General features: G+C 43.5%; 3 protein-coding genes across 6 annotated transcripts in view; 2 read left to right on the forward strand and 1 right to left on the reverse strand.

Annotated features, from left to right (window-relative positions):
* The first annotated feature begins 6 nt into the window (after nt 1-6).
* PLA2G12A (phospholipase A2 group XIIA) lies at nt 7-5,043 on the forward strand. 2 transcript variants are annotated; one of them, XM_086747361.1, is made up of 4 exons: nt 7-317; nt 1,464-1,540; nt 2,692-2,857; nt 3,706-5,043. In XM_086747361.1, the coding sequence occupies exons 1-4, from the start codon at nt 74-76 to the stop codon at nt 3,822-3,824; spliced, it is 606 nt and encodes a 201-aa protein (XP_086603487.1). In that variant the 5' UTR covers nt 7-73; the 3' UTR covers nt 3,825-5,043. The 2 variants fall into 2 exon arrangements, with proteins under 2 accessions (XP_086603487.1, XP_086603488.1); XM_086747362.1 differs by having other exon boundaries at nt 4,798-5,043.
* An 851-nt stretch (nt 5,044-5,894) lies between these two features.
* CASP6 (caspase 6) lies at nt 5,895-17,256 on the forward strand. 2 transcript variants are annotated; one of them, XM_086747403.1, is made up of 8 exons: nt 5,895-6,040; nt 9,566-9,607; nt 10,334-10,376; nt 12,351-12,497; nt 12,944-13,020; nt 13,470-13,645; nt 15,842-15,998; nt 16,615-17,256. In XM_086747403.1, exons 4-8 carry the CDS (start codon nt 12,382-12,384, stop codon nt 16,851-16,853), a joined length of 765 nt encoding a protein of 254 aa, XP_086603529.1. In that variant the 5' UTR covers nt 5,895-6,040; nt 9,566-9,607; nt 10,334-10,376; nt 12,351-12,381; the 3' UTR covers nt 16,854-17,256. The 2 variants fall into 2 exon arrangements, with proteins under 2 accessions (XP_086603529.1, XP_086603527.1); XM_086747401.1 differs by lacking the exon at nt 5,895-6,040 and adding an exon at nt 7,451-7,676.
* Nucleotides 17,257-22,757: 5,501 nt separating this feature from the next.
* Nucleotides 22,758-26,756, reverse strand: part of MCUB (mitochondrial calcium uniporter dominant negative subunit beta) — a 56,398-nt gene continuing 52,399 nt past the window's right edge. For both annotated transcript variants that reach the window (XM_086746610.1, XM_086746612.1), the window contains exons 5-8: nt 26,441-26,601; nt 25,442-25,645; nt 23,926-24,042; nt 22,758-22,960 (exon numbers count right to left, since the gene is read on the reverse strand). In XM_086746610.1, coding sequence (XP_086602736.1) covers nt 22,883-22,960; nt 23,926-24,042; nt 25,442-25,645; nt 26,441-26,601 — 560 coding nt within the window. In that variant the 3' untranslated portion in view covers nt 22,758-22,882. The remainder of the gene's footprint in view (nt 22,961-23,925; nt 24,043-25,441; nt 25,646-26,440; nt 26,602-26,756) is intronic.

Here is a 26,756-nt window from a genome sequence, read left to right on the forward strand (position 1 = left end):
GGCTGGCGAGGCGCCGAGGGAGCGGGCGGCCGGCGGGGGCTTAGCGGGGCGGCCGGCGGGGGCGCCGCTCGGCATGGCCCGCGCCCCGCTCCTGCCGCCGCCGCCGCCGCTGCTGCTGGTGGTGGTGCTGGTGCTGGTGGCTTGCGCCGGGCAGGGCCCGCGGGTGGCGGGGTGCCAGGAGGCGCCGCAGACGCCCGACTGGCGGATGACGCTGAAGACCATCCGCAACGGAGTGCACAAGATCGACGTGTACCTCAACGCGGCTCTCGACCTCCTCGGCGGCGAGGACGGCCTCTGCCAGTACAAGTGCAGCGACGGTGAGGCGGGCGACGGGGCGGGGGGCCGGCCGGCCCGCGGCGACCCTTGCCCTCCCTCCCGCCGGTCGGCCGGCTTCGGGCGGCCCGGTCCGGTCAGACCGGCCGGGGCTGCGAGGGCGGGTGGCCGGCCCGAGGCACCGCTCCCAGGGAAGCGGGGCGCAGCCGCAAAGGAAACCTCAGTGACAAGGTGTTACACCTATGTGTAAATATATATATATATGTGTGTGTGTGTACATAAAAGCCACCTGCCTGGAGGCGGCTCCCCTGTCGTCCCCGGCCACCGCAGAGGGGTGTCGGGGGAGCCGTGCTGTGGCAGGGGGTGGCTTCTTGCCCGGCTTTTCACCGGCGCTTCGGGAGCGCCCCAAAACGGAAGATTCACGTCGATCCTCTTGGTCTCTGTCTTACTGGGCTGGATTATTTCTTGAGTGTGGCGGTGGCACTCTGACTGGCTCCACAGGAGTGGCCGGGGCACGGTGACATTTCCGGTCTCTACCAGAATGTGCACTTTTCAAACACGTTTTTTCTTTACTGTTACTTTTAATTGTGGCCTCAGTTTGTTTCCAATACCGAAACAAGGTGAAGGGTCACTTTTCAAATTAACTCCTCAACCTTCTTCAACTTGGGATGCGGATTTCCCTGTCTTGCTGCACTAGTAAGTGTTCAAGGAGAGGCGACTTTGGCAGTCTCTACTAATTTAAATGTTATTAATGCAGTTATGTAATGTGTTATTAATGTCATGTATTAAAATCAGAGCACTACTCTTGCTTGCATATAAAGCATAGAAGTTTTAATGAACTTACTCTAAGTACTAAGTTCTCTAAAGTACTCTGTTTTTTAATGTAATCCTACATACTGCACACTTAAATGACACATCAATTTTAGTAACTCAAAACTTTTTTTTTTTTTAAACTTGGGAAACTAACATCAACCCTTGCCCAGATGTCCCCATTTAAAAAAAAAAAAATGCTTAATACTCCTAAGTTGTAATTCAGTAAGAATTATTGATACTCATGCCTGAATGTATGTTTAAGTTAAAAATAAAACTGACACTGTCTTAAGCCCAACAGATGCCTGTGGTAAGTTTTGACAGTACTAAAATTCTGTGAAAAAAAATCTATTTGAGGCATGATAAATTACCTTTTTCAGGATCAAAGCCCTTTCCTCGCTACGGATATAAACCTTCACCACCAAATGGCTGTGGATCCCCTCTATTTGGAGTTCAGGTAAGTATTTGCATTTTGGGGCTTGTGTGTCTTTCACACATCAGCTTTCCTCGATGTGGGCATGTTTTTCCCTCCCCCATTCTAAGGCTGAGGCAGCATGCATGTATAGCGTCCTTGCTTTTATCAGCTCCAACACATGCTTTGGTAACAACAGAGGGAAAATGTCAGTATTATAAACAAACATAGCATAAACATTTTCGTCATTGACATAAAATATTATAGGGATAAAATTGAATGTCAATGATTAATTTCCCGTTTTTTAATGTCTTGTTTTAGTGTTTTGTTCTCAGTCTTGAAAGTGATGAACAACCCAGCTGTAGCCCTGTGAGAGTGGAGGGTTTGGCTCTGACTCTTCCTGTCCTTACAGATGCTAATCCATTTTCCTCACTGCTAGAAAGAAAATATGGGTTAGCTTATGTACTGGATCTGGCTGGGATGGAGTTAACTTTCTTCATAGCAGGCTGCATGACACTGTGTTTGGGAATTTGAGCTAAAATAGTGTTGGTGGTTTTGGCTCTTGCTGAACAGTGATTGCACAGTTTTGTGACTTTATCTTTTTTTCCCACTCTGCCTGTCTGCCACCCCAGAGCATAGGCTGGAGCTGGGCAAAAGATGGGGAGGGGACACAGCTGACCCAAAGTGGCCAGAGGGATATTCTGTTCCACATACAGTCATGCTCAGTAATAAAAACTGGAGTAGTGGAAGGCGGCAGGGGGGTCATAGTGCGTGTGTTTGGCTTCCAAGGTGGCTGTTGCAGAGAGACTGGCTGGGCATCCATCTGCTTGTTGGATCTGGTGAATGATTGCTTTTGCACTGCTTATTTTGGGACACTTTTTTTTTTTTCCCTTTCATTCGTCTATTAAACTGCCTTTATCTCAACCCACATGTTTTCTTGCTTTTGCTCTTCCTATTTCTCCTCCATTCCAGGGAGGGGGGTGGAGGGTGAGCAAGCAGCTCTGTGGGTGCTTGGCTGCTGGCCAAGGCCAAACCACCACAGCTCACTAGAGGTGAACAGCAAAATAGGTAGTAAGTGAGTGACAGCTGGATTGATTGCATTAGTTTTTAATTTCAAACTGTCACAGTCCATTCATAGGCTATACCCTTCTTAACTTGAATACCAATGGAGTGTTGGGGGGGGGGTTTCTTCACAGTTTGACATCGGTATCCCTTCAATGACAAAGTGCTGCAATTACCACGACAGATGTTATGATACTTGTGGCAATAAAAAAAATGATTGTGATGAGCAGTTTCAGTCCTGCCTCTCCAAAATTTGCAGAGATGTGCAGAAAACACTTGGAATCTCAGAGAGTGTCTCAGGTAAATGTGAAAAGGCCTCTTTTTTTTTTTCCAAGTTTAACTGAGCTTATTTGGCAAAGAATCTTTGTGCAGTGCACTAATGACACATTTTCGTAAGCTGATGCTATTGCTGAAAGATGTCTTGTTTTGTCCCTGTGCAGCCCAGACACTTGTACAGCAGGGCAATGACACACCATAGGAAAATAATCAGGGTTAAAACTAACCTTGAGGGGAAAAAATAATACTTCCCATTTAGGAGTATAAATATGGGAATACAACTTGATCAAAATGCATGTATAATTCTTGCATTTATTGTAGTATAGCTGAGTATTCACTGTTCTGCTGGGTGATTTCTCAATGTCTATCTACTATGTGTGACTGCTAGTAAACTGTAGGAAAATACTGACTTGTTTCCTTTTATGAAATAAGATGTTAGAGTAATATATTGTCATAGTGGAAGTAGTTAATCCTATCCCTTAGTGAATACATTTTAAGTTCTTAAGTAACAGGCTGTATGATACTACTCCTGGTTGTTGGCCTGCATCTGATGGATATATGACATAACCACACTTTTTAACTTGGACAATGTCATTCTTACAGTAAGCAGTCCCACTGAGAGCAATACATTTTCAGAACAAGCCTGTGTTTGAACTTCTCAAATTAATTTAGTTTTGTTCAGCATATGAAAAATCTTTACTCACAATTTAAATAATTCTGTATTGGTTCAGTTTTTAATTTGACAATCTATTTGTTATGCCCAGTGAAGATTGCTTCTTTCTTAGAATCATTCTCAGTTTGCCAGAGTAATTTTTGGTAGTTTCATATTCCACTCAAAGAGTACTTTTAACTGAACTCTTCTTTGCTTGCAGCTTGTGAATCAACTGTTCAACTGTTGTTTGATGCGGTTATACATTTAGGATGTAAACCATACCTGGATAGCCAGAGAGCTGCATGTATGTGTCAATATGAGGATAAGACAGATCTCTGAAAGAAGATACTGAGATCTCATGGTGTAGAATAAAGTCAAAGACTCAGCTGAAGTGAAGCAAGTGTTTGGTTACAAAGCTTTACACTCTTCAGACAGTAATATATTGAACACCGACATGAACATACGGGTTTGAAAGTCACTATGATATTCTTCCCAATGTAAAAAAGAAAGCAAGTCTTCCTTCTCCTCCCCTTTATGCCAGAAGCTTGGAAACTGAAATTAGTTTCCTTTGATGTATGTACAATCAGGGCATGCTACTGTAAAACACTAGTGCCATTTTAAAGTTTTTAAGAAAACTCCATAATGGGGAAATCAGAGGCACAAAGAGTTGTATTGAATTATTTCTGATTTTTAATATAGGTCAAATTTTAGGTTTACTAGCAGTTGATGCATCTGATGGATCCAACAAGGAAGAACATTTTATGTGTATTAATACAGCATCTTAAATAGCCTGTACTTTCATGCGTGTTATTTTATAAATGAATCAAATGTTTATTTTTCAAATAAAACAGTTTGTGTTGTGTATTATATGCCCAGAAAGGATATATTGTTCAAAGAAGTTGATCTATATTTGTCTTATAGTAGAACTTGGTTACTGTACTCATCTTTGCTTTCATTTAGTCCATTCTGATGAAAACTAAGAGAAAGTTCCACAGTTAGGGTCAGTATGCCCAAAAACCTTTTTATTTAAAATGCCCTCTGTGAGGCTGGCAGATATTTGCACCTGTATTTCTGTCATCTGTTCCCATGACCTCTGTGAGGCTGAGAAACATCTGAGTTTGCACTTCTGTCATCTGTTCCCTCTCTGACTTCTCTAGCTGAAATCCCCTGATGTCTGAATTATTTGGGGTTTGTTCTCTTTACTGATTTTTCATTGCTTATCTGCAGTTGTCAGTCCTTAGTTAACTTTTACATTAGGTCCTCTGTCATAAAGATTTTTATTTGCTCTCCTGCTGTCCTGATTCTGCCTTAGAAGTCCACAGGAGGAGAGGACTGAAAATCAAAATACTCCATCTGTGAACAGGGAGCGGAAACCATGCTAAAAGCCTAAAGTTTACCAGACTTGTGGACTATAATGTAATTATCCCCTGGAAGTACTTTTATATGTTTTTTTTCTTTAACAGTTATTTGTGGTACTTTTGTTTTCTTTTTCACTGGAGCTTACTGTACCTGACAGTGAATGTGAGTGCCTCATAGAATAAAGTTCCTGCTAAAGTTCTTTGGCCATGCTCCGTGGTTTCTTTTTGTATTTCTGGATATGAAGTAGCACTGCAAGAGAAGTATTACTAATAGAGTTTTACAAAACTGTCCTTGAAGAACTTGTGGTTCCTCTAAATCTGGAGAAATTCATTTTCTGCCATAGAATTGGAACAACTCTGAATTACCCTGGAATTCCATGGTTGGAACCCTAAAAGTTTTTTAGTACCAAAGCAGGGAATGGTAATGGTGTTGCTTGTTTAAAGTTAAAAAAAAAAATAACACAATGAGTCCAAAATACTAGATGGCTGTTGAGTTGCATTGAAACAAGCTTAAACTAGATGCTTAAATGAAAAATTTTCACTGTTGGAAGGAGTTGGGTATTGTTCCTTCTGTACTGACTTGTAAGTACACCACAAACGCCTTCCAGAGTTTCCTTCAAACCATTTAACACCAAAAAGAGCTTTAATGCTTCTAGATAGTACAACAAATGACACTTTGATTAGTTCTGCTTGCAAAGCAGAGGAAGCATTTGACTTCTTCCAGGGAAACTTGACTTTGCAAAAGCAAAAGGATTTCTGTAGCAGAAATCCTTGATTATAGTTACCTGCAAACTATACAAAATGCATTTTACAGGCCACAGCCTCAAAATGAAGGCTAGCTGTCGCCCCCAGGATTTATCATACCATTTAACAACTTACATATTTTTAGATATATCTACATTAAAAAATAATACTATATACAGCAGCTCTTGGCATTTGACTCAGTACTGCATGCTTTTATGTAGTCAGTAATACTCTTTAAATATTGCAGTGAATTTTCTCTTTTTTACAGGTTAAAGTCTTAATACAATTGCCTTCCTTAGGTTATTTTGCTTTTCTGGATGATCTGAATAACAGCAGTGTGTCCACAATCAAACTTCCTTCTTTGAACTGCAGTTCTGATACATCTATAATGCTTTTTCCAAAAATATCCACTTATAGTGGAGCTACTGATGATCTGAAAGTGATTCAAAACAAGTACGTGCATGTATTACGAAAACTTTCATGTACTAAAATAAGCCGGAAATGCACAGCCGTCAAGCACTACCTTAGGCTTCACGCATGTGATCATGTTACTGGTTACTCATCTGAACACAGTGGCTGAGTATGTTCTTAACCTACAGCAAAACCAAGTGGAAAAGAGGTTTGATTGTCTTATTAGGACCTAAGCTAACTGTTAGACTGAGGAACATGGCTGATACAAGTTTAAACTGCTGAACAGAAAGCTGTTCCAGTCCTAGACTTAGGTTCTACAGCTGCCACCTCACGCAGGATTCTTGCTGCCACTGGTTTTAGTGGCAGCTCTAGTGTGAGCTGAGAGATCTGGGATTTGCAGTTTGCAAAAAAAAAAAAAGAATCTGCTTGATAAGAATCTAAATGTTTCACAGTGGAAGACACAAAACTCTTATAATAGTATCATATTCTAACTAAAGGGTATACAAAGACAATTTAAATGACAGTTTCATCTTGATCTAGCTGCCTACTGGCAGTCTGAGAATAACAAGTCCAAACAAGGGAAAAACAAGCAAAGACAATTAGAAATACCTATAGCTCCTCTAACCAAAAGAGAGACGTCTTGTCTAAAAGATGTAGTCACACCAGAAGCCTGTGTCAAAACAGGTCAAACAGACTGGGTAAAAATTCCTAAAAATCCCACTCTAAAGCCACCTCCTTTTGTGCTTGTAACAACAATCTCTGAAAGCATAGTCACACTTTAGTTTATCCTAGAGCCTTCCTAGAAATAGGCTGGATAGGAAATTCAGATCCATCCACTGTACAAATCTGCAAAGCTCTTCTCCAGAATGATGGTTTTAGTCACTGGCTTTGGTTTACAAACTGTTGTTTTTTATGCTGTCAGTGAACGGTAAGTGCCATATAATGAAAAGGCTGGGAATATCAGCATTTGTTAAGATAACCTGGCACTCTCTTCAATACCTTGGTGCTTTCTTCACAGTTCTAAGATAATAAAAAAGAACTGATGCAAGAATAGAACAAAGTTGTAAAATTATCTACATCCAGACCTCTCAGGGGTTTATTGTTGGGATGAATGAAGATGCATTTTGAGTAACAGTAATCTTACAGCAAAGGCAACAGTATGTGCTTTTAGGGGGACTTCTAGTACAGTTTTGAAAAATCTCAGTTCCATAAACACAGCAGCTTCTCATTATATTTCAGGATGATGCCTTTATATATGACAGTTCAGTTAATGAAACATGGTCACTAGAGCACCCATCACAGGAACACAGATAACTCCTGACAAACTTAAAAAGCAACAGGAGACGCCTACAGCCCCCGCAGCGGGCCGTCCCCCTGAGCGGCGGCGGCGGCCACCTCTCCGCTCGGTGCTGCTGCCGCCGCTGTCTCCCGCCTCGAGCACCAAGACCCCCGCGGCCCTCACGGCCCCGCAGCGTTTCCCCCCAGAGTCTGCCGCCCCGTTTTTGCAGAGGAGACGAAAAGGCGACAAGTTCTCTGTCCCCGAGGGAGTGCCTGGGCCGGGCCGGGCCGAGGAGGCGGGCCGACAGCGGGAAGGCTGGGCGCGCACGCACGGTGCGGCGCGGAGCCGGGTTGCCTCTGTCTGCGGTCATGTCGGGGTCGGAGCGGCGGCGGCCGGCAGGTAGGTGGGTGGGTGGGCAGGTGGGCGAGAACCGAGGGCGGCAGTGGGTAATGGCAGCCGCCCGCGCCGATGGGGGCGAGCCTCCGTTGTTGGGCGCGTGCCGGAGCTGAAGGGCGCGGCCTCTGTTAACGTGCGGAGCCGTTAACGGCCTCGGCGGCCCGCAGCCCCCTTCCCTCCCCCCACCCCCCCCCGCCGCGAGCTCTGGCGCCTGGGGCAGGCACGGTGCCGATCGACCTCGTAGGGGAAGAGCGGGGCAGGACGGGGGGTTGTCTTTGCGAAGGTAGCGCAGGGAGAAGGGCCTCCCCCCGCGGCTTGACCGAAGCGACGGAGCAGGGGCCGTGCCTGGAGGAGCGCTGCCCGGAGGCGGCTGCCGGCCCTTGAGAGAAGGAAGGGGAGCGGGGAAAGGCGTCAGGCCGGGAGGAGGCCGGCGCGGCGGCCGAGGCAGCCGACGCGGAAGTAGATTTGTAGATTTGCGCGGAAAATCCAGCGCGGGCCACTGAGGGGGAAAGTCCCCCGGCGTCCCGCCACAGCTGCGGGAAATGAGAGAGGGGGGTTAGCGACGGGGAGCCCGACCGCCCGGCCCCGCCGCCCCGGGACAGCGCGGCGGCTGGGGAGGGGGTGAGAGCGGGGAAACGGGGTTGCGTTGTCAACACAGAAGAGAAGCGGCTAGCATCATAAAAAGAGGGGGAAACACCGTGGATAGCCAGGGTTCACGTGCCCAGGAAGAACAGTGATGTGTAACAGAAGAACAAGAGAAGAGAGGAACAGCAAAACTCTGTGGGTTTGGTTCCCGAAGATGCTGTTACGCTTAAGTATACTACTTTTTTTTTTTTTCCCATTTGGTTACTGGTATTTTCTAAATGCCATGGCCTTTGGCCCAAATTATAGACCTATTGAGATTAAAATGTATCTAGGGAAACATGCTAGCAGGTCACAGTGTGATCCAGTGCATACCTGATCTTTGATTACTTTGAAAGGATCCATCTCCACACGATTTAAGACAAGTAGGTAGTCCCACTGAGAACAATCAGTTTTTAGAACAAGCCTCTGTAAGACAAGCAGAACGCTTTTCATAAATCATAATAATTTAAGTAGTGTTTACTTGAATGAAGCTGCAGTATGACGGTGGCAATGAAAAGTGAAAAACTGGGAACTGACTAAACAGGATTAAAAGAACAGGGAAACCATCTTTCCCTAGTTTCCTTTGGCCCAGGAATTCTATTCTTCTGGTGTCTACACAACACCATTTTGTGTCTAAAAGTTTGATGACTATAACGTCTTTATGGTCTGTTGGTTTTTTGGGAGGTAGATTTCCCCCTCCCCTCTTTAAGTTGAAACAAAAGCATCAGCCACATCTCACGTACACAAGCAAAAAAACACAGTGTAAATTTAAACATACACATGCACTCTTAAAGATGTTTCATATTATGAAGCCAGAGCCATAGGTATTGTTGCTGTATTTAATCTACACTGATTTTTCAGCATTTCTGTCATTAGTCTGACCTATATGTTATGTTTCATGCAAACTGAAATAGCTTTTTGGTGCATTCAGGTTAATAGTGGTAATTGTAAGACCCAACACCTGGAAAGCATGATCAGTATTCGCCAGTGGGAAGTTTATGTGTAAATAGTGACATGTGACTTCCTTTGAGCCACCTCCTCCTGTGTTATGGTGTTCAACATAAAAACTTCTAAAGCCAATTCTAGTTTTCTGCAAGTTTATTCTAATGTCTTTGTGAACTTTTCTCCTTTATCAGCACATAGCTATGTTAGTTTGTTTGCCAAAAGCCTTTAATGAGATGTGAAAAACAGATAGGAAAAGGTAATATCATATATACAAAATAGTTTCTAAAATATCTGTGTATGTGACCCATCTCTTGTAATTGCAGGCCACGTCCAGCTGGATAGCAGACCTACATTAGCCACCACAGGTATAGTATAGTACATAGTTTTCATAATGTGGTAGTTAGTCTCCACCAGTAGCAGCAGGAGCTGTGATTTTGTAGCCCTTTGAGATGTTTAAGCAAAAAGAATTAATATTTTGGCCTAACTCTCTTCAAGTCTTTAGTTCTGCACATTCCTAAGATGTGCGTGTTCCCTGTTATTCCCACAACCTTTGTGTGCGTTCTGTTACTGGAGAGACTTATTTCTATATAGTTTATCAGAAGACAATCTTGCACCTTCGCAGCTGTCCTTAGCTATACATACTGTTATACTGCCTGCTATGATTCATATGCTGCATCCAACCTCAAAGAGAACACTCAACTTTGCATTAGCAGCATTACTAAATAAAAGAAACACCAGTGTATTTTTAGATTATGTAAAATCGTTAAGACAGCTAGCTAATTAGTTATATAAAATGATGATCTCTGAATATGTCTATATAGATACAGATACACAGGCAGATATAAAATATGCCTGTCTTGACCACCTAAAATTCAGATTGTTGGAGTCAGAACGTTAAGAACAGCCTCCAGAAGCTATGGGTGCAGACAAATGCTAATAAAGCTGTTTAACTGCATGCTTACTTACCTAACGTGTGAATGAGCTTTTGGTTCACATTAACAGCTAAATTTTAAGGCTGGATGCAGAAGTTCAAATTGTTTCTTTTTAATGAATGATTTAATGGCTAAATCACTTTCTGATCTCTCTAACAGATGGAAATCAGAACATCACAGAAGTAGATGCACTTGATACAAGGTAAAGTTCTGATGGCAGTGACAGAGAGATGGCCCGTGGCACTGAGGTCAGTGCAGGGTTTTCTGATTTTTAAGAATGTGACTGGATTATTCAACTCAACTCCACCCACTTACAGAACATGTTTCTAGTTTTAGCTATACCAGATGTAGAGCCGCCCTTCTTATGAAGGCATGCAGAAGGGACTCTAATGAGTGGACTCCTTTGATGTTAGGCAATGTGCAGAGACTGTGGCAAAACTAACATCCCAATCTAAGGGACCACTGGGCAAAGTGGTAGAGTGTTGCACAGGAATATATTCCTCTAGAAGGAGAGTAAAGGAACCGTGGGACAGTGATTCCATGAATTTTTCCTTCTCGACCTTACAACATCATCTAGCCCTGGAAAAGGTAAACTACCTGCTCGATAACTTCCTTTGCCTCACCCAGGGAACCATCCTTTAATGGTCGTTCACAGGATCCAGGGACCTAACTGTCCAGAGTCCCTACTAGCCCTGTGTCTTGCCAAACCCTAAGCAAGATAAATTGCCAAAATCCAAATAAACTCTGGTACTGGTACAGGTGAAATATTATTCATAATTACAGGGCTAAAGTTTATAATCTTTGCATTTTATCATGCTAAGTACTCAAATTGGGGAGAGGGTAATAAAGCACCCCACTTCACTTTTCTTACTGGTTATCTAGCCAACATCATAGAAACCCCCAGACTTTGAACAGTTTGAATTCTTATGCAGACATTACAAAAAGATGTTTTATTAAGGAGCTGCCCATAATAAAGTGGAGAAGCAGCAATGGTTTATAGATAACTTTGGTCATTTTGTAGCGAAGCAAAAGCATTTTGCTGATTAAACTGTGATCTTTGAGTAACGAATGCAGGCAAATATTCTAAGCAACTTTTTCCACCAATTACACCAAAACTTAACATTCTATAGCAGGAAAAAAAACCAGTAACATGCCAAAAAATATGGTTCTGACTAGACCCAATCCCAGGGCAGCATGACCTGGACTGTCATTCTCTACATCTATAGCACTGGCCTTGGCTATTGCCAGAAGTGCTTTAGTTTCTATTCCCTGCACTGATACCTCTGTCTACAAAAGCAGTAAGATTGCTTTATCTCTTGAAGTACAGCCATGCCAACACTTGGAAACAATCTTTTGGGTCCAAGAGTGCAGCCCATAGTGTGCTATCACAGACTTCTCTGCTGTGTTTTGATCATAAAACAGTAAAATTGCTGAATGCTACCCCAAACACACAGGTGCTCCATACATTTGTTGCCATGATAGTTTAAAGTCCTCTACTTAGAAGCTGGGTCAGTCATTTGTTCTGTCCTTTAGACCAACATTGTCCTTCAGCTTTAGGATTTTGGTGGCTGGTTGCTAAAAACTTAGATGAATGGTTGTATTGTCACAGCTTTCATTTTGTTAGGATAAATAATACAAATTAGTTCTCCTTTTGCCACATACACTATGCATACCACCTCATCACCAGTTTATAGTCTACTGGTTATGATGCAGTGCTTGGTTTAGTTAGAAGAACTTGAAGCAAATCTCAGACAGCTACAATTCCAAATAAGTATATATGCACTATCCAATTATGTTACAATATTTAGCTAAACACATGACAGAATTGGAGCCAAGTCTAAAGTGCACTGTTAACATGCCCTACTGTTACTGAGACAGCCTTCTGGCAAGAGAAAACACAAATATGTTGTAGAAAAACTGTTCAACCTACCTAATAGAGCCTAGTACACACTAAATGCTTGTTTTTACCGAATTGCTTAACATGCCTAAGCTTTTCAAAAAGACAGCAATTTAGGCTCTTTCTAAAATATTGCATATTTTGAGGTCTTGTCTTCTGAAATTGGATCCTCAAGTCTCTAGTCAATTTAAAAAAAATCTCAGCTAGCAGCAATACAGGAAGGGAACTCAATTAGCCATTAACTCATTTATCATGAATGTTTTCTGTCTCTGGCAACAGACAAACACTTGATCCTGCATTGCAATACAAAATGAACCATCAAAGAAGAGGAGTTGCGTTAATCTTCAATCACGAGCACTTTTTTTGGCATTTGAGGCTGCCAGACAGACGTGGGACTCTTGCAGACAGAAACAATCTGAAATGCAGGTAAGAAACTTGGTTTCGCTACTCAAGCTGAAAAAGCTAAACTTCAAAAATCATGGTCAAATAAGCAGTTACCTAAATCTTACATGTAAATGTAAGAAGAACCTTTTGTAGAACAAAAGATTTTGCATGCATCAGCATTTATGCAACCTTGACAAAGAAAGCCGTAATAAAAAAGCTTCAAGGCATAGTCCTTTGAGTCACAGAAATGGCTGGCACAAGTCCTATAATTTCATTGTGTCCAGACCTCTCTTAGGACAAACTCTTTTAAATAACCTCAGGTATTACACCTGCACTTGACACCAGTTCAAAATCAAGTTTAGTAGTTTTTTCATAAATAATGCATAAACATGAATATTCATTCTCTCACAGGAAAAAAGAAATGAGTTGGTAGCAACTGACATAATTTGAGCAAGATTTTTACTGATACTGATGTGTTTTAACAATAGCTTGACAGACCTTGGATTTGAAGTCAGACATTTTGATGATCTGAAAGCAGAAGATGTGCTGCAGAAAATTTATGAAGGTAGGAGACTACCTATTGGTTATGTCTAACTATTTGTAACAAATTTCCATATATCTTTTCTTCCATTCTCTCTGTTCATCTACCTTAAAATAATTTTTGTGCACAAGGGAGTTGTTCAACATTAGAAGGACTTAAGGGTTAGACTTCACATTATTTTATTGCAATGTAAGTGAAGTTTCTGTGGAGAGAACTTATGAAGTCGCTAAGAGCTGAAAGAAAGTACCTGTAGCTGTGAGAAGTTAATAACCTTCTTTTTACTTGTCGTGGCCCTTATCTTATGCAGTGCTGAATCATTGCACCTTCAAATCTGTGCAGTGTTACGCTACCTGAAAATAGGGTTCATCTGAAAAAGAACTGATTGGAGATTAAATTATACAATACAAATGTGCAATGTTTTTTAAACCTGACAATCACTGTTTGCTCATCTAAACACCACATGACTATTTCAGCCTCTAAGGATGACCACAGCAGTGCTGACTGCTTTGTTTGTGTGTTCCTGAGTCATGGCGAGAATGACCATGTTTATGCATATGATGCCCAAATCAAAATTGAGACAATCACAGACATGTTCAGAGGAGACAAGTGCCAGAGTCTGGTAGGAAAACCAAAGATATTTATCATTCAGGTAAGATGTCTGTTTCTGAATTCAGTGGAGTTAACATCGACCTATGTCTTTTTTAATACAGAAGTCAGTTTTCCTGATACAGTTTTACACAAGGGGATGTTTTTGCATCTTTGGGAAAGAAAGTATGGAAAACTGTTATTTAAAGGCATTTCAGACAAGAATTCTTGTATTTTTTTAAAAAAATCTTTATGTACATAAGTTAATATTATTATTCTAACTGTATTTAATAAGAAGTAATTTTATGAAAAGCAACCCAAACTGTCAGTGTATATTTAATGAGAGACAAGACAGTATCAGTTGTTGTTTTTTTTTTTGAGAAAGTTGTGTACAGCCTCAGATCAGTTCCTGCTGTTCGCACCTCAGAGCCTTAGGCTAGGCTGTAGAAGGCTATGAAACCTCCTTACTTTCACTGTTTCCTTTCAGGGAAGTCCCTTTACTTGAACCTTACAGAAGTTGTTTTTTGTGGGAGTTTTTTGTGGTTTTTTTTGTTTGGTCAGTTTTGGTGGTGGTGGTGAAGTTTTTTCTGTTTTTCTTTTTTTTGTTCTGTTTCTTTTCTGTCCATGACCACTACTTGGCACCTCTGTAGAATTAAGAATCAATTTAAGGTTTTACTGTCTCAGAAATTCTGCTTGTGCTAAGTGGTCAGATAAAGCTTCTGCTTCACTTCTTGGTTCACTGGATAATGGAAGTTGGAAGGAACCTAAGGAGGTCTGTGGTCCAGCCTCCTGTTCAAAGCAGGGTCAGTTACAGGGTCAAACTAAGTTACACGGGGCTTTATCCCATCTTTGTCCAGATTACAGTTAGCAAATTCAAATGAGAACCTGGCCTTCAGTAGATTGTTACTGTAGTAGTTTATAGAGTAATTCTAAGAGTTACCTTTTTTTTTCAAATGAAAGCTTCCTTAGGCACAAGGCCACTGCAAGAATCAGCGCATTGTTAATTCATCTTTCATTAGGCCTCATTCAGGTTTGATTTTTTTTTTTTTTAAATCAGGTGCCAAAGATGGAAAAATATTTACATATTTCAATTTTAAGTTCTAAGTAATATTTGCAAATATTTACAATACATACTCATCAAAAAACAAATTAACTTGGTTCAGTTCATCAACTGAGTTCTTTTACAGCACAATTGGCATAGCATTTATCTTTGGAAATCAGAGGAAACACCAAGTATGGAACTTCATCACAATGAATGAAAGAAGATTTTCACATTTCTTTCTTTAGTTCTTAACCAATTCTCCTTACCTACTTTGTATCTTTTGAGTATGTTCTTACCTTTTTATTGTCCATGTGTAGCCTTTCTGCAACATTGACAATACTGGGCTCACTTACTGGCTTGTCACAAAAAAAAACCCCTCCCTCAACTAACACATTTGAGACTGAACTAAGAGCAGAAGTGTAACAGCATATAATGATGGCTGTGCTTCGGAGCATTTATTCAATGCTGCCTTGCCAACAGGTCTGAGGAATGTGATTCTTCCTCTCTACTCAGCACTGGCAAGGCTGCATCTGAAGTATTGTGTGCAGTTCTGGGTTCCCCAGTACAAGAAAGATATGGACTTACTGCAGTGAGTCCTGCAAAGGGCCACAATGATGGGGACTGAAGCATCTCCCAGATGAGGAAAGGCTGGGACTGTTCAGCTTGGAGGAGATGGCTCAGGGAAATCTTACCGATGTTAGAAACGCCTGGTGGAAGGGAATAAAGAAGAGGGAGCCAGGCTTTTTTCAGTGGTGCCCAGTGACAGGACGAGAGGCAACTAGCACAAATTAAAACACATGAAATTCCATCTCAACACAGAACAGGAAAACACCTTTTTACTGTGAGAGTGGTCAAACACTGGAAGAGGTCACCCAGAGAGGTTGTGTAATCTCTGTCTATGAAAATACTCCAAAGCTGATTGGACATAGTCCTGGACAACTGCTCTAGCTAACCTTGCTTGAGCCAGGGGGATTGGACTAGGTGATCTCTAGAGGTCCCTTCCAATCAGCAATTCTGTGATCATCTCAGAGCTTTCATTGGACTTTATCACCAATATTTTAATTGACAGAGAAGTAAATGGGTCTTTGTGAATCCAGACTCATAGTAATACGGAACACCTAGCCGAACAGAAGTCACCTCTGGTTAGTGTCAGAAGTATCATATTAACGTAGGTGAGCTTGGCAGAGATGAAAGCATAACAATACTTCTCACCAACAGGCATGTCGAGGTGATAAACATGACGATCCAGTTATTGCTCAGGATTCAATAGATGGTAGCAATGAATCCATTGTCAATGAGACTGAAGTGGATGCAGCTGGTGTCTATACCCTGCCTGCTGGTGCAGACTTTATCATGTGCTACTCTGTGGCACAAGGTAAGTTCTAACATTTTACATCTGGTGTCTGATACTTCACTGTAACAAGCTTGAACAATTCTTCACTTTGCAGTCAAAATAATGAGTACAGTTCCAGGTCATCTCGACATGTCTGATAAGTAACATCTCATCTGGGAAAGAGCCTCACATGTTATGGAAAAAGTGAAAGTAAACCATCAAGGTTGCAGTTAAGTTGTCAAGCAGAAACATTCTCATCATAATCTTGCTGCTGAGCTGTCTACTGACAGCAAGCATTCCCCTCTTTTCCAGTATTGTAGGATTCTGGTGACTTACAAATTTTCTTGCGCTACGTGGCTGTTCTCTCTAGTCCTCCACGTATCTTCTTCTCAGTCCCATCTGCTCTCTTGTAATGTGCAGATACAATCCTGTAAGCTATCGGTCCCTGAACCATGCTTCTCTTGGCTGAGGACTATAAGTGATCTCAAAGCCATTTCCCATCTACAGTTTCCAGCGAAATTATGTAATTGAGGAATAAGAGTTATACCCATTAGTAATCCCTTACGGATATAGCTAGCAAGCAGTAACTAATGAATATTTTTGAAGTGGCATCACTACTTACATTTGGATATAATTTTATGTTCCTGTTCTACAACAGGTTACTTTTCTCATCGTGAAACTGTAAATGGCTCCTGGTACATTCAAGATTTGTGTGAGGCGCTTAGGAAGCACGGCTCTTCCTTGGAGTTCACAGAACTTCTTACTGTCGTTAACAGGAAAGTATCTCATCGCAAAGTGGATATGTGCAGAGACATTAATGCTATAGGAAAAAAACAGATTCCCTGTTTTGCCTCAATGTTAACTAAAAAATTGTATTTTTACCCAAAATCTAAGTAGATTGTTATTTAACAGTGACAACCATTAACTAATACTCCATGCAGAAGTGAAAACTACACCACCTTAGTTCAGGAGACTAATATTCTACAAGATTGTTTGCAAAAAAGCTGAGATCAAACGTTATCGTTTGTATATATAATAGTTTCTAAAATCTTAAAGCAGTTTTAAAGCTCGTATTACAGCTCTGTTCATCTCAGGGAACTTGGGAAAATGTGACTCATGCAAAACTATTAAGAGGTGCTCAGATTTTATTGCAAGTAGTACTCTAGATTCCTTTTTTTCTTTTAAGTTTTTTGCTTGATTCCTAACTATGGCACATTTTACTATTTCCAAGACATTTCAAATGTTGCATTAGATTAGCTTTTCTTGCTTCAAGAGCATGGTTTACAGGGAATATGTTTGCAGGACACAGAATCATAGAATCATAGAATGGTTAGGGTTGGAAGGGACCTTCAAAGGTCATCTAGTCCAACCCCCCTGCAAGGAGCAGGGACATCCCTGACTAGGTCAGGTTGCTCAGAGCCTCATCCAACCTGCCCTTGAACGTTTCCAGGGATGGGGCCTCCACCACCTTTCTGGGCAACCTGTTCCAGTGTTCTATAACTCGCATCGTATAAAATTTTTTCCTAATTTCTAATCTAAATCTACGCCCCTCTATTTTAAAACCATTACCCCTCGTCCTATTGCAACAGGCCCTACTAAACAGCCTCTCCCCATCTTTCTTGTAGGCCCCCTTGAGGTACTGGAAGACCGCTATCAGGTCTCCCCGGAGCCTTCTCTTCTCCAGGCTGAACAGCCCCAACTCTCTCAGCCTGTCCTCATAAGAGAGGTGCTCCATCCCTTTTATCATCTTCGTGGCCCTCCTCTGGACCTTCTCCAACTGGTCCATGTCCTTCTCACGTTGGGGGCTCCAGAACTGGACACAGTACTCCAGATGGGGTCTCACCAGGGCAGAGTAGAGGGGGAGAATCACCTCGACCTGCTGGCCATGCTCCTCTTGATGCAGCCCAGGATGCGGTTGGCCTTCTGGGCCGCAAGGGCGCATTGCCTGCTCATGTTAAGCTTCTCATCCACCAGCACTCCCAAGTCCTTCTCCTCAGGGCTGCTCTCAATCCATTCCCCGCCCAGCCTGTATTTGTGCCTGGGATTGCCATGACCCAGGTGCAGGACCTTGCACTTGGCCTGGTTGAACTTCATGAGGTTGGCACAGGCCCACCTCTCCAGCCTGTCAAGGTCCCTCTGGATGGCATCCCTCCCTTCCAGCATGTTGACGGCACCACACAGCTTGGTGCTGTCGGCAAACTTGCTGAGGGTGCACTCTATCCCACTGTCCATGTTGCCGACAAAGATGTTGAACAGGGCCAGGCCCAACACGGACCCCTGCGGGATGCCACTGGTGACCGGTCTCCACATGGACATTGAGCCGTTGATCACCACTCTCTGAGTGCGGCCATCCAGCCAACTCCTTATCCACCAAGTGGTCCGTCCATCAAACCCGTGTCTCTCTAGTTTAGAGAGAAGGATGTCATGTGGGACAGTGTCAAAAGCTTTGCACAAGTCCAGGTAGATGATGTCAGTTGCTCGTCCCTTGTCCACCGATGCCATCACCCCGTCACAGAAGGCCTCCAAATTGGTCAGGCACGATCTGCCCTTGGTGAAGCCATGTTGGCTGTCACCAACCACCTCCTTGCTCTCCATGTGCCTTAGCATGGTTTCCAGGAGAATCTGCTCCATGACCTTGCCAGGCACAGAGGTGAGGCTGACCGGCCTGTAGTTACCTGGGTCTTCCTTATTTCCCTTTTTAAAAATGGGGGTTATGTTCCCTCTCTTCCAGTCATCGGGGACCTCACCAGACCGCCACGACTTCTCAAATACGATAGCCAGTGGCTTGGCAACTTCATCCGCCAGTTCCCTTAGGACCCGCGGATGGATCTCATCAGGTCCCATGGACTTGTGCACCTTTAGGTTCCTCAGATGATCCCGAACCTGCTCTTCGAGTACAATGGGCGGTTCTTCATTCTCGCAGTCCCTGCTTGTACCTTCTACAGCTTGGGTGGTGGGACAAGAACTCTTGTTGGTGAAGACTGAGGCAAAAAAGTCATTGAGTACCTCAGCCTTCTCCATGTCCTGGGTAACGAGGACACCAGTTCCCTTCTGGAGGGGGCCTACATTTTCCCTGGACTTTCTTTTGTCCCCTACGTACCTATAAAAGCTTTTCTTGTTGCATTTTATATCCCTGGCCAGATTCAGTTCTGCCAGGGCTTTGGCCTTCCTTACCTTATTCCTGGCCACTCGCGCAGCCTCTTTGTAGTCCTCCCAGGCTACCTGTCCCCACTTCCACCCTCTATAGGCTTCCTTTTTCACTTTCAGTTGCCAGGAGCTCCTTGCTCATCCACGCTGGCCTCCTCGCCTTTTTGCCCGACTTGTTTTTCATCGGGATGCACCTCTGCTGAGCTTGGAGGAGGTGTTCCTTGAATATAGACCAACTTTCCTGGGCCCCTCTTCCCTCCGGGGCCGCCTCCCATGGCACTTGGCCCATCAGGTCCCTGAAGAGGCCGAAGTCCGCCTTCCTGAAGTCTAGGGCAGAGAGCTTGCCATGTAGTTTCCTTGCTGCCCCGTGGATCTTGAACTCCACCATGTCATGGTCGCTGCAGCCAAGGCTGTCCTTTAGTTTCACATCCCCCACCAGCCCCTCCCTGTTGGTGAGCACAAGGTCGAGCATGGCACCCCTCCTCATTGGCTCCTCTATCGCCTGCAGGAGGAAGTTGTCATCCATGCATTCCAGGAACCTCCTGGACTGCCTGTGCCCTGAGGTGTTGTCTCTCCAACAGATGTCAGGGTGGTTCAAGTCCCCCATGAGGACCAGGGCCTGTGACCGTGAGGCTGCTCCTATCTGCCTATAGAGCACTTCATCTGCTCTGTCCTCCTGGCCAGGCGGCCTGTAACAGACCCCCACCGTAACATCCCCTGTCCGTCCCCATCCTCTAATCTTGACCCATAAGCTCTCTGTCAGCTCCTCCTCCATCGCCAGGCGGAGCTCCACACACTCCAGCCGGTTGCTGACGTAGAGAGCAACACCCCCTCCTTGTCTCCCCTGCGTGTCTTTTCTAAAAAGCCTATACCCTTCCATGTTGACGCTCCAGTCGTATGTGTCATCCCACCACGTCTCTGTGATGCCAATGAGGTCGTAGCCCTGCTCGTGTGCAAGCATCTCCAGCTCTTCCTGTTTATTCCCCATGCTGCGTGCATTGGTATAGAGACACTTCAGCTGGGCCCCCGACAAAGCCGACTTGCTGGCTGGAGCGACAGGGGTGCTATTGGACCGCAGTTTAGGTTCATTTGCACTTATCTGTGATCCTTCCTCAGCTTCTGGACCCTCGGTGCTGGCACTGGCGCCATGCTGACAGCAGTGGGCTGAACTGTGCTTCCCTTCCCCCAGCAACACTAGTTTAAAGCCCTCCGGATGAGCCTGGCAAGTCTTTGTCCAAGCACACTCTTCCCCTCTTGGTTAGGTGCACGCCATCCAGCCCTAGCATCCTGGGCTTCTCAAAGCACGCCCCGTGGTCTAGATACCCAAAGCCCTGGCTGTAGCACCACTCCCTGAGCCACGAGTTAACCTGCCAGATACGTCTGGCCCTTTCAGGTCCCTGCCCTTTGACTGGGAGGATTGACGAGAAGACCACCTGCACCCCAGAGCCTTTGACTGTTGAACCCAGAGCCCTGAAATCCCTTTTCATGTTTCTCAGACTGCTGCCAGCTCTGTCACTGGCCCCCACATGAAACACCAGCAGTGGATAATAGTCTGTGGGCCATATGAGGCTAGGTAGTCTCTCGGTGACATCCCTGATTCGAGCCCCCGGGAGACAGCATACCTCCCGAGAGAGCGCATCGGGGCGGCAGATGGGTGCCTCCGTACCTGTCAGGAGGGAGTCACCCACTACTACCACTCCTCTCTTTTTCTTGGTAGTGCTAGTTATTACACGAGCCAGGTGTGCTACCTCGCACAGCTCCCGTGCCTCCCCCGAAGTGCTGGGTCTCACTTCCTCAGTCTGCAGAGCAGCAAAGCGGTTCTGCAGGGGCACCTCGGGGTTCTGGGGAAGCTGCTTCTTCCTCCTGCGCCTTGCCCTTGCAGCTTTCCATTCAGTGGCATCTTCTGCCTGCTTGCTTACGTCGTGTGTCACTGGGGGGGGGTTGATTGGTTCACTGGGTGCTGTGGTTCCGGTGCAGAGTGTGCCTGGAACCAAGCATCCAGCTCCCTCTCTGCCTCCCTGATGTCCCGCAGCCTCCTGACCGCCTCCTGCAGCTCAGCCACCTGCCGCAGGAGCTCCTCCACCCGGGGACACCTTCTGCAGCCAGGGCTGCCGCCTGCCCCTGCCCCGGGAGTAGGGTCCAGGCTCTGCCTGCAGCCCGAGGTCTGCACCGCAGCCTCCCCCCTCGGCTGCTCCGTCTGCACGGAGGCATCGACCGCCGCAGGGGGTGCCGGTGCAGGCCTCCCGGCCGGAGGGGCAGCCTTTGTTCTCAGGCGGGTGTTGGCCATGTCGCCCTGAGCGGCGTGAATCACCAAGTGCCCCGGGGCAGCGCCCTCGCTGAGCGCCCTTCCTGAGCAAACTGCCGCGCAAACTGCCGCGCCACGCCCTGTTTGCCCGTCCTGTTCGCTCAGGAACAGGATCTGTGGACAGCAGTATCCACCTCTCAATTTTTGTGGATTTATAGCTTTTTAGACATTTTTTTTTAAATTTTCTCTCAACACTAAAAAGGAACTTAATTCCTTGAGTACAACTGTAGCATTAATATAGATAAAAGTCGTCTTTTTGCTTGCACATCATTTATGTTTGGGGCACAATTAAAGCTTGCTGGTGCTTTGCATCCTTAGGAGAAAAGCAAGCAGTAGTGAAATGAGACCATGTACAGCTAGCTTAGCATGACTTTGGGTAAGCTCACCTTGTACATCTCTCTAAAGCTAAAGCAAATCACTTTAAGGTTTCAGGCTCACTTACAAGTGCTGGACATCTCTAGGCAGCTCTGCAAAATACAACATATGCAAACCTTCATACTTCAGGCCTTGGTGTTGGATCAGCCTCTTCCTCCCCTTGGCCCCAGAGGAGATCAGCCATACACTGTCACGGTGCATATAAAAGCAATAGTCCTTTTTCACCACAGGATGTCTCAGCATCTTAGGATTGTTACTACTGCAGCATCACTACTTCAAATGATACTTACCAGATAGAAGCGAATATTTGTTTTTTTTTTTTAATTTTTACATTATTGGTGCATATGCTTAACTCCCGGGGACAATGGGGAACTCAAGCTGAGAAAAGTGTCTTAATACACTTTCCTGGGTATAAAATAATTGATTTATTGTCTCTGCTTTAGTTAAGTCTTTCCATATACCATGTTATGAGTTACAGCTGTTAAGTCTTACTATGTCTACTTTTAAGCTTTGTATAAATCATGAATGTATAAATTTGAATGTTTTGATAAAGTCTTTCAATAAAATGCAACAGTGAAACATAAATGATTTTACAGTAAATGAGTTTGATATATCTTACTTTCTCAGCAATATCTACTAAAAAAGCTTACTTGCAGTGCAAGTCTAACTTCCACCAATGATGTTATATCAGAATCAAAGCACAGAGCTAGGGAAAGGAAAACATTAATTTCAGGAAAAAAAATCCTTAATACTCAATGCAGAAAATTATTCTATGAGCTACTGCTGTGCTATAGTAAACAGTCGTAAAAGGACAGCCCTTGTTCTATAAATCATCCCTGTCATTTTACCAGCAGGCAGAACGCCTCCATTTTACTAACAAGATTTGACAAATACCTTGAAGAACTTTGCTTCAGCAGCTTCTTGACAGTATTTAAAAAAAAAACCACACCAACCTAAACCGTCAAGTGACCATATCATTTTTGTAGATGTTTATTGCAACTTTCAAAACGGTACCGGTCAAAAATATCCAGTTTCTATAGAGTAACTAAATGTTGGTATCAGCTTTGAAAGGGCAATTCTAATACATACAAAAGCAAAGTCAGTCCTTGTCATTGATCTCCTGGATTGGAAGCCTCAGGTGCAGAGGTTGGCGCAGACGCCTCAGGGATTCTTCTGCCTGCCAGAGCAAGAAAGAGTGAGAATTCATCCTTCTGCAGCCCACCGTCCTCTCCTTCTCTTTCACATATCCAGTATTTTGCCCTTCTCAGAAGGTACTGGTCTTACGTAAGAAACCAAGCTAATCAGATGGAGGACACTGAACATTTACAGACCTGCTCAGGTCACTCAGCCAGTCTCCAGAGAAGCACGTGCTGTGCCTGACCACCCACTCACCCACACCCCAAAGCATTATTTTCCTGAAATTACAGTTACAAAATTCACACTCAAAGACTATTGAAAAAGCATCAAACTAGCCTTATGCCAAATGTGGCTCATGAAATGATACCCTGAACCACAGATCTTGAACTAAAATTAGGAGTAGTTTCTACTTTCTTTTATGAGACATTGAACACAGGGCTGGGGAGATGGAACAGGGGAGTAAGATTTGAGGAGTGGGATCTCCTACGTTTTTTCATGAAGATAACAAAAGTTTCTCACAGGCACCTTTTAGAGAATACAGGTGACTGGATGGCAAACTGAGTGGTTTATTTGAGGTACAGGATTAAGTTGTCAAATGCTGAACTCTGCAAGACAGTTTCCTTCCAAGGAACGGAGAAGACTGTGTTACCACAGCAGTGCAGCAAACACACTGTCTCCGAAGGCCATGCAGCTATTCTATTAAAATGGCTGAAAATGCAACATATTTGAATATGCAAAAAATTGATGTGTAAGGCTGATAAACTGAGTTATTTGGTTTAAATTAGATTTATGAAGGTCTCCCTTTCTGATGACTTACTGAAGGACTTTTTACATCAATGGCAAACATTGTATGGTTATTTAAACGGCTCAAACTGGCTGAAAAAGCAATACACTGTTTCGAATGTAAGTAACAAACCTTGAGGTCAATTTTCTGTTAGCTGAGAGTTTACTGAAAAAGTCTTAAACAGTGAGGTAGCCTCTCGGTTAAGGACTGTATTTAAATACCTCTGCTAGGTCATCTTTGAGTTTGTTATATCGTTCCACGTTAAAATGCTGGGTTTTGGATTTTCGATAGAAGTAGTGGAGGAGCTGCCTGTCTTTAGCGTCCGGGTAAACGTAATCCTGGTGAAGAAAGCAAGGGTTAGCAAGAAAACTGGGTAGAGGTCAGATTATCTGCACAAATGAGTTTTCAATAGAAATTCAGCCTGTTTCAGGAAGATTCATCTAGGTCAACACACACACATATTGTGTTAAGAGGCCACATATGAAGTTATGCCCTTACAGGTCACATAAGGTCACCCTTCTAAACACATGGTAGAAATCATTTCTATCACATCTAGTGATCATAATAAAGTCATAGGGTGATTTTCATGACTGTAGCCACCTGAGTTAACGGACATGACTTCTAAGGAGTCAGAGAAAGTTTAACTACTATTTCTCAAAGACCTATTTGAAAGTATCAAGCAATGGTGCCAGCAGCTGTTCAAAAAAGCCAAATAATAATCTCTTTATCTACTTATATACAAAAAGCAGGAATGTCTTAGCTCTTCTTAAAAATCAGTGAGAAGGAGTAAAATTCGCATTCAGAGCCAGCTGTTCATAAAAAGGCACATCTCCCCTTTTCACTAAAGGAACCTGACGTCTTACGGGGTCTATAGGTTCATTATGGAAGGAAGTGTTGGCTACCCTTCCACATACCTCCATAACAAAAAGAGTTTTGCATCACAGAAAGTTCGACATTGAGATGTCCACTTTGGGAGTAAGGTACAGAGCTAAAACAGAAAAAAAAAACAAAAAACCAAACAACAATATTCCTTGAGGTCTTACAGGATTTCAGGACAGGTCTGTATTATGCAGCTCAGTTAAGATGTTTTTTTGTCACCCAGCAGAACTTTTTTTCCTTCCAAATAAAGCCTGTTTCTTGCCCCATTTAGCTGCCTAGATTTACCTCTATTCATTCAAAGTCAAGGAAAAGCAGTCAGATTATGAAGAACAAACCAATAATATTTTTTTTCAGGCACTAAATTAGGCATATTTCAATAATGCAACTGCCAGATTTCCAAACTGTTTGGCACCCTGCACTATTTATATGTAAACTCCAGCAAATAAAAGCTACTGTTCAGTGATTTGCTTCCTGGCCTGCTGTAAGGCAGTGTTCACAAGCTGGCACAGCACTGTCCTTTACAGCAATGACTGACGTGCTGTTTACTATTCAAAGTGATCTGCAAAAATTTAAAATGAAAGAAGAGACTTCTTTCATCACTTTTCCTTCCCTAGGTCATGAAATCTTACAGATAATAGTTCTGCTCAGCAGCTGGTCTGCATTCATGTGTAACAGTACCTAGCTTGACTTCGCATAATGTAATGTTCATATCCAGCCCTATTAGGGATCAAACAAGTCCCTATCTAATGGCAAGGCTACTTACTGAATTATATTTTCATCAGAGCCCAAACATTGTGATTTTCAGAGTCAGTTTTCCTCCTTTACAATACTCCAGACTTTTACAAAATGAGGGCTTACCTGTTTAGTAAGAACAAAGTAGGCATAGAAAGCCATGGCACTCCCATAAGTGATGAAGTATGTGACTGGCTCCATGATGTCCCACGAATAGACCCACCACGTGAGCCATGCCAATGCTCCCCCTTGTGTTGACATCAGAGCTAAGCCAACCCACAGAAGCCTGGAGGTCTTTGCATCTGCACTGTGCGTGATTCTGGCTTTCATCTAAGGAAAAGAAATATAGATCAATGAGCAACTGATGAGTGGCTCCTCAATTCTTTTTCAGGATCTTTTACTGATTTCTCTTATTGACTTACCCTGCCAAGAAAGAAAAGGACTGAAATTCAAGGGCAAGCAGATCTCTTGGCTGTTGTGCACCAAGAAATGCTGCTTGTAATCTCCCCTTCCCACTACTAGGGATTTTTGCCTACTGGATTCCCATTTACCATTCAAGGCAGCTCTGGTTAACACTGAGGCTGGTCCTCACAAAGCAGATCTGAAGCCAAGGAAAAGTTTGTCCACTTGGTCAGGCTGTTTCTGACTTCCTTAACCTCTGCTGCATTAGCTTAGCCTGCCCTAGATCAACATACCTTCCCTTTGTGGATTATGGTAACCATTAGTTCAAAGAATTTGCCTTGCTGCCTTGGTGATACAGAAAACCCTAGTCTAAGCCACAGATTATTTCCACCTCATTATTGCTTTTTCTGTAATGTTTATTTGCTCATAGCAACAGGTGAGTAAGAGAAATTTCAATCCCAATACTAGCCATGCTGAGGCTTGTTCACGACAACTTTCTCCAGATGTTGTGGTTTCTACCCAGGGCATGTGTATAACAGGAGGGAAAATAACTGAATTGAAAATAATTTTAGTTATATTTGAATTGACTGTCATTTGTGTAGCAAACAAACCAGACATAACCTAGCCATTCATACTGATTTTTTTTTTCTATCACAGGACTTACTCTTGATGAGAGGAAATACTTTTGAGTTTAAAAAAAAAAAAGCAACCCCACTTTCCAACCTGTTCAAGAGGGAGCAGCTCTTCTTTCAGATGGTCCAGCTTCCGTAGCAATTCTCTCTCTTTCCTAATCTGATGATCTTCTAAATGCAGAGCCACAAACAGCCTGTGAACCAAGGATTTGATGTCTTCCATTTCAGTAGCATGCTCACTACTCAGCTTATCTGAAAATGTTTGTCATATAAAACATTTCAAGAACCTACCCTTCTTCATTCTCTCCCTACCCCCAACCCCCAAAAGCAGGACTATCCAGTGGTAAAAAAAAAAGATAAATTCCTTTCTCCAGACAGGTGCCAGTTTTCTGAGACCTGCTATGCCC

The sequence above is a fragment of the Chlamydotis macqueenii genome, chromosome 4, assembly GCF_036417535.1.
Source record: "Chlamydotis macqueenii isolate bChlMac1 chromosome 4, bChlMac1.mat, whole genome shotgun sequence".
Taxonomy (NCBI): Eukaryota; Metazoa; Chordata; class Aves; order Otidiformes; family Otididae; genus Chlamydotis; species Chlamydotis macqueenii.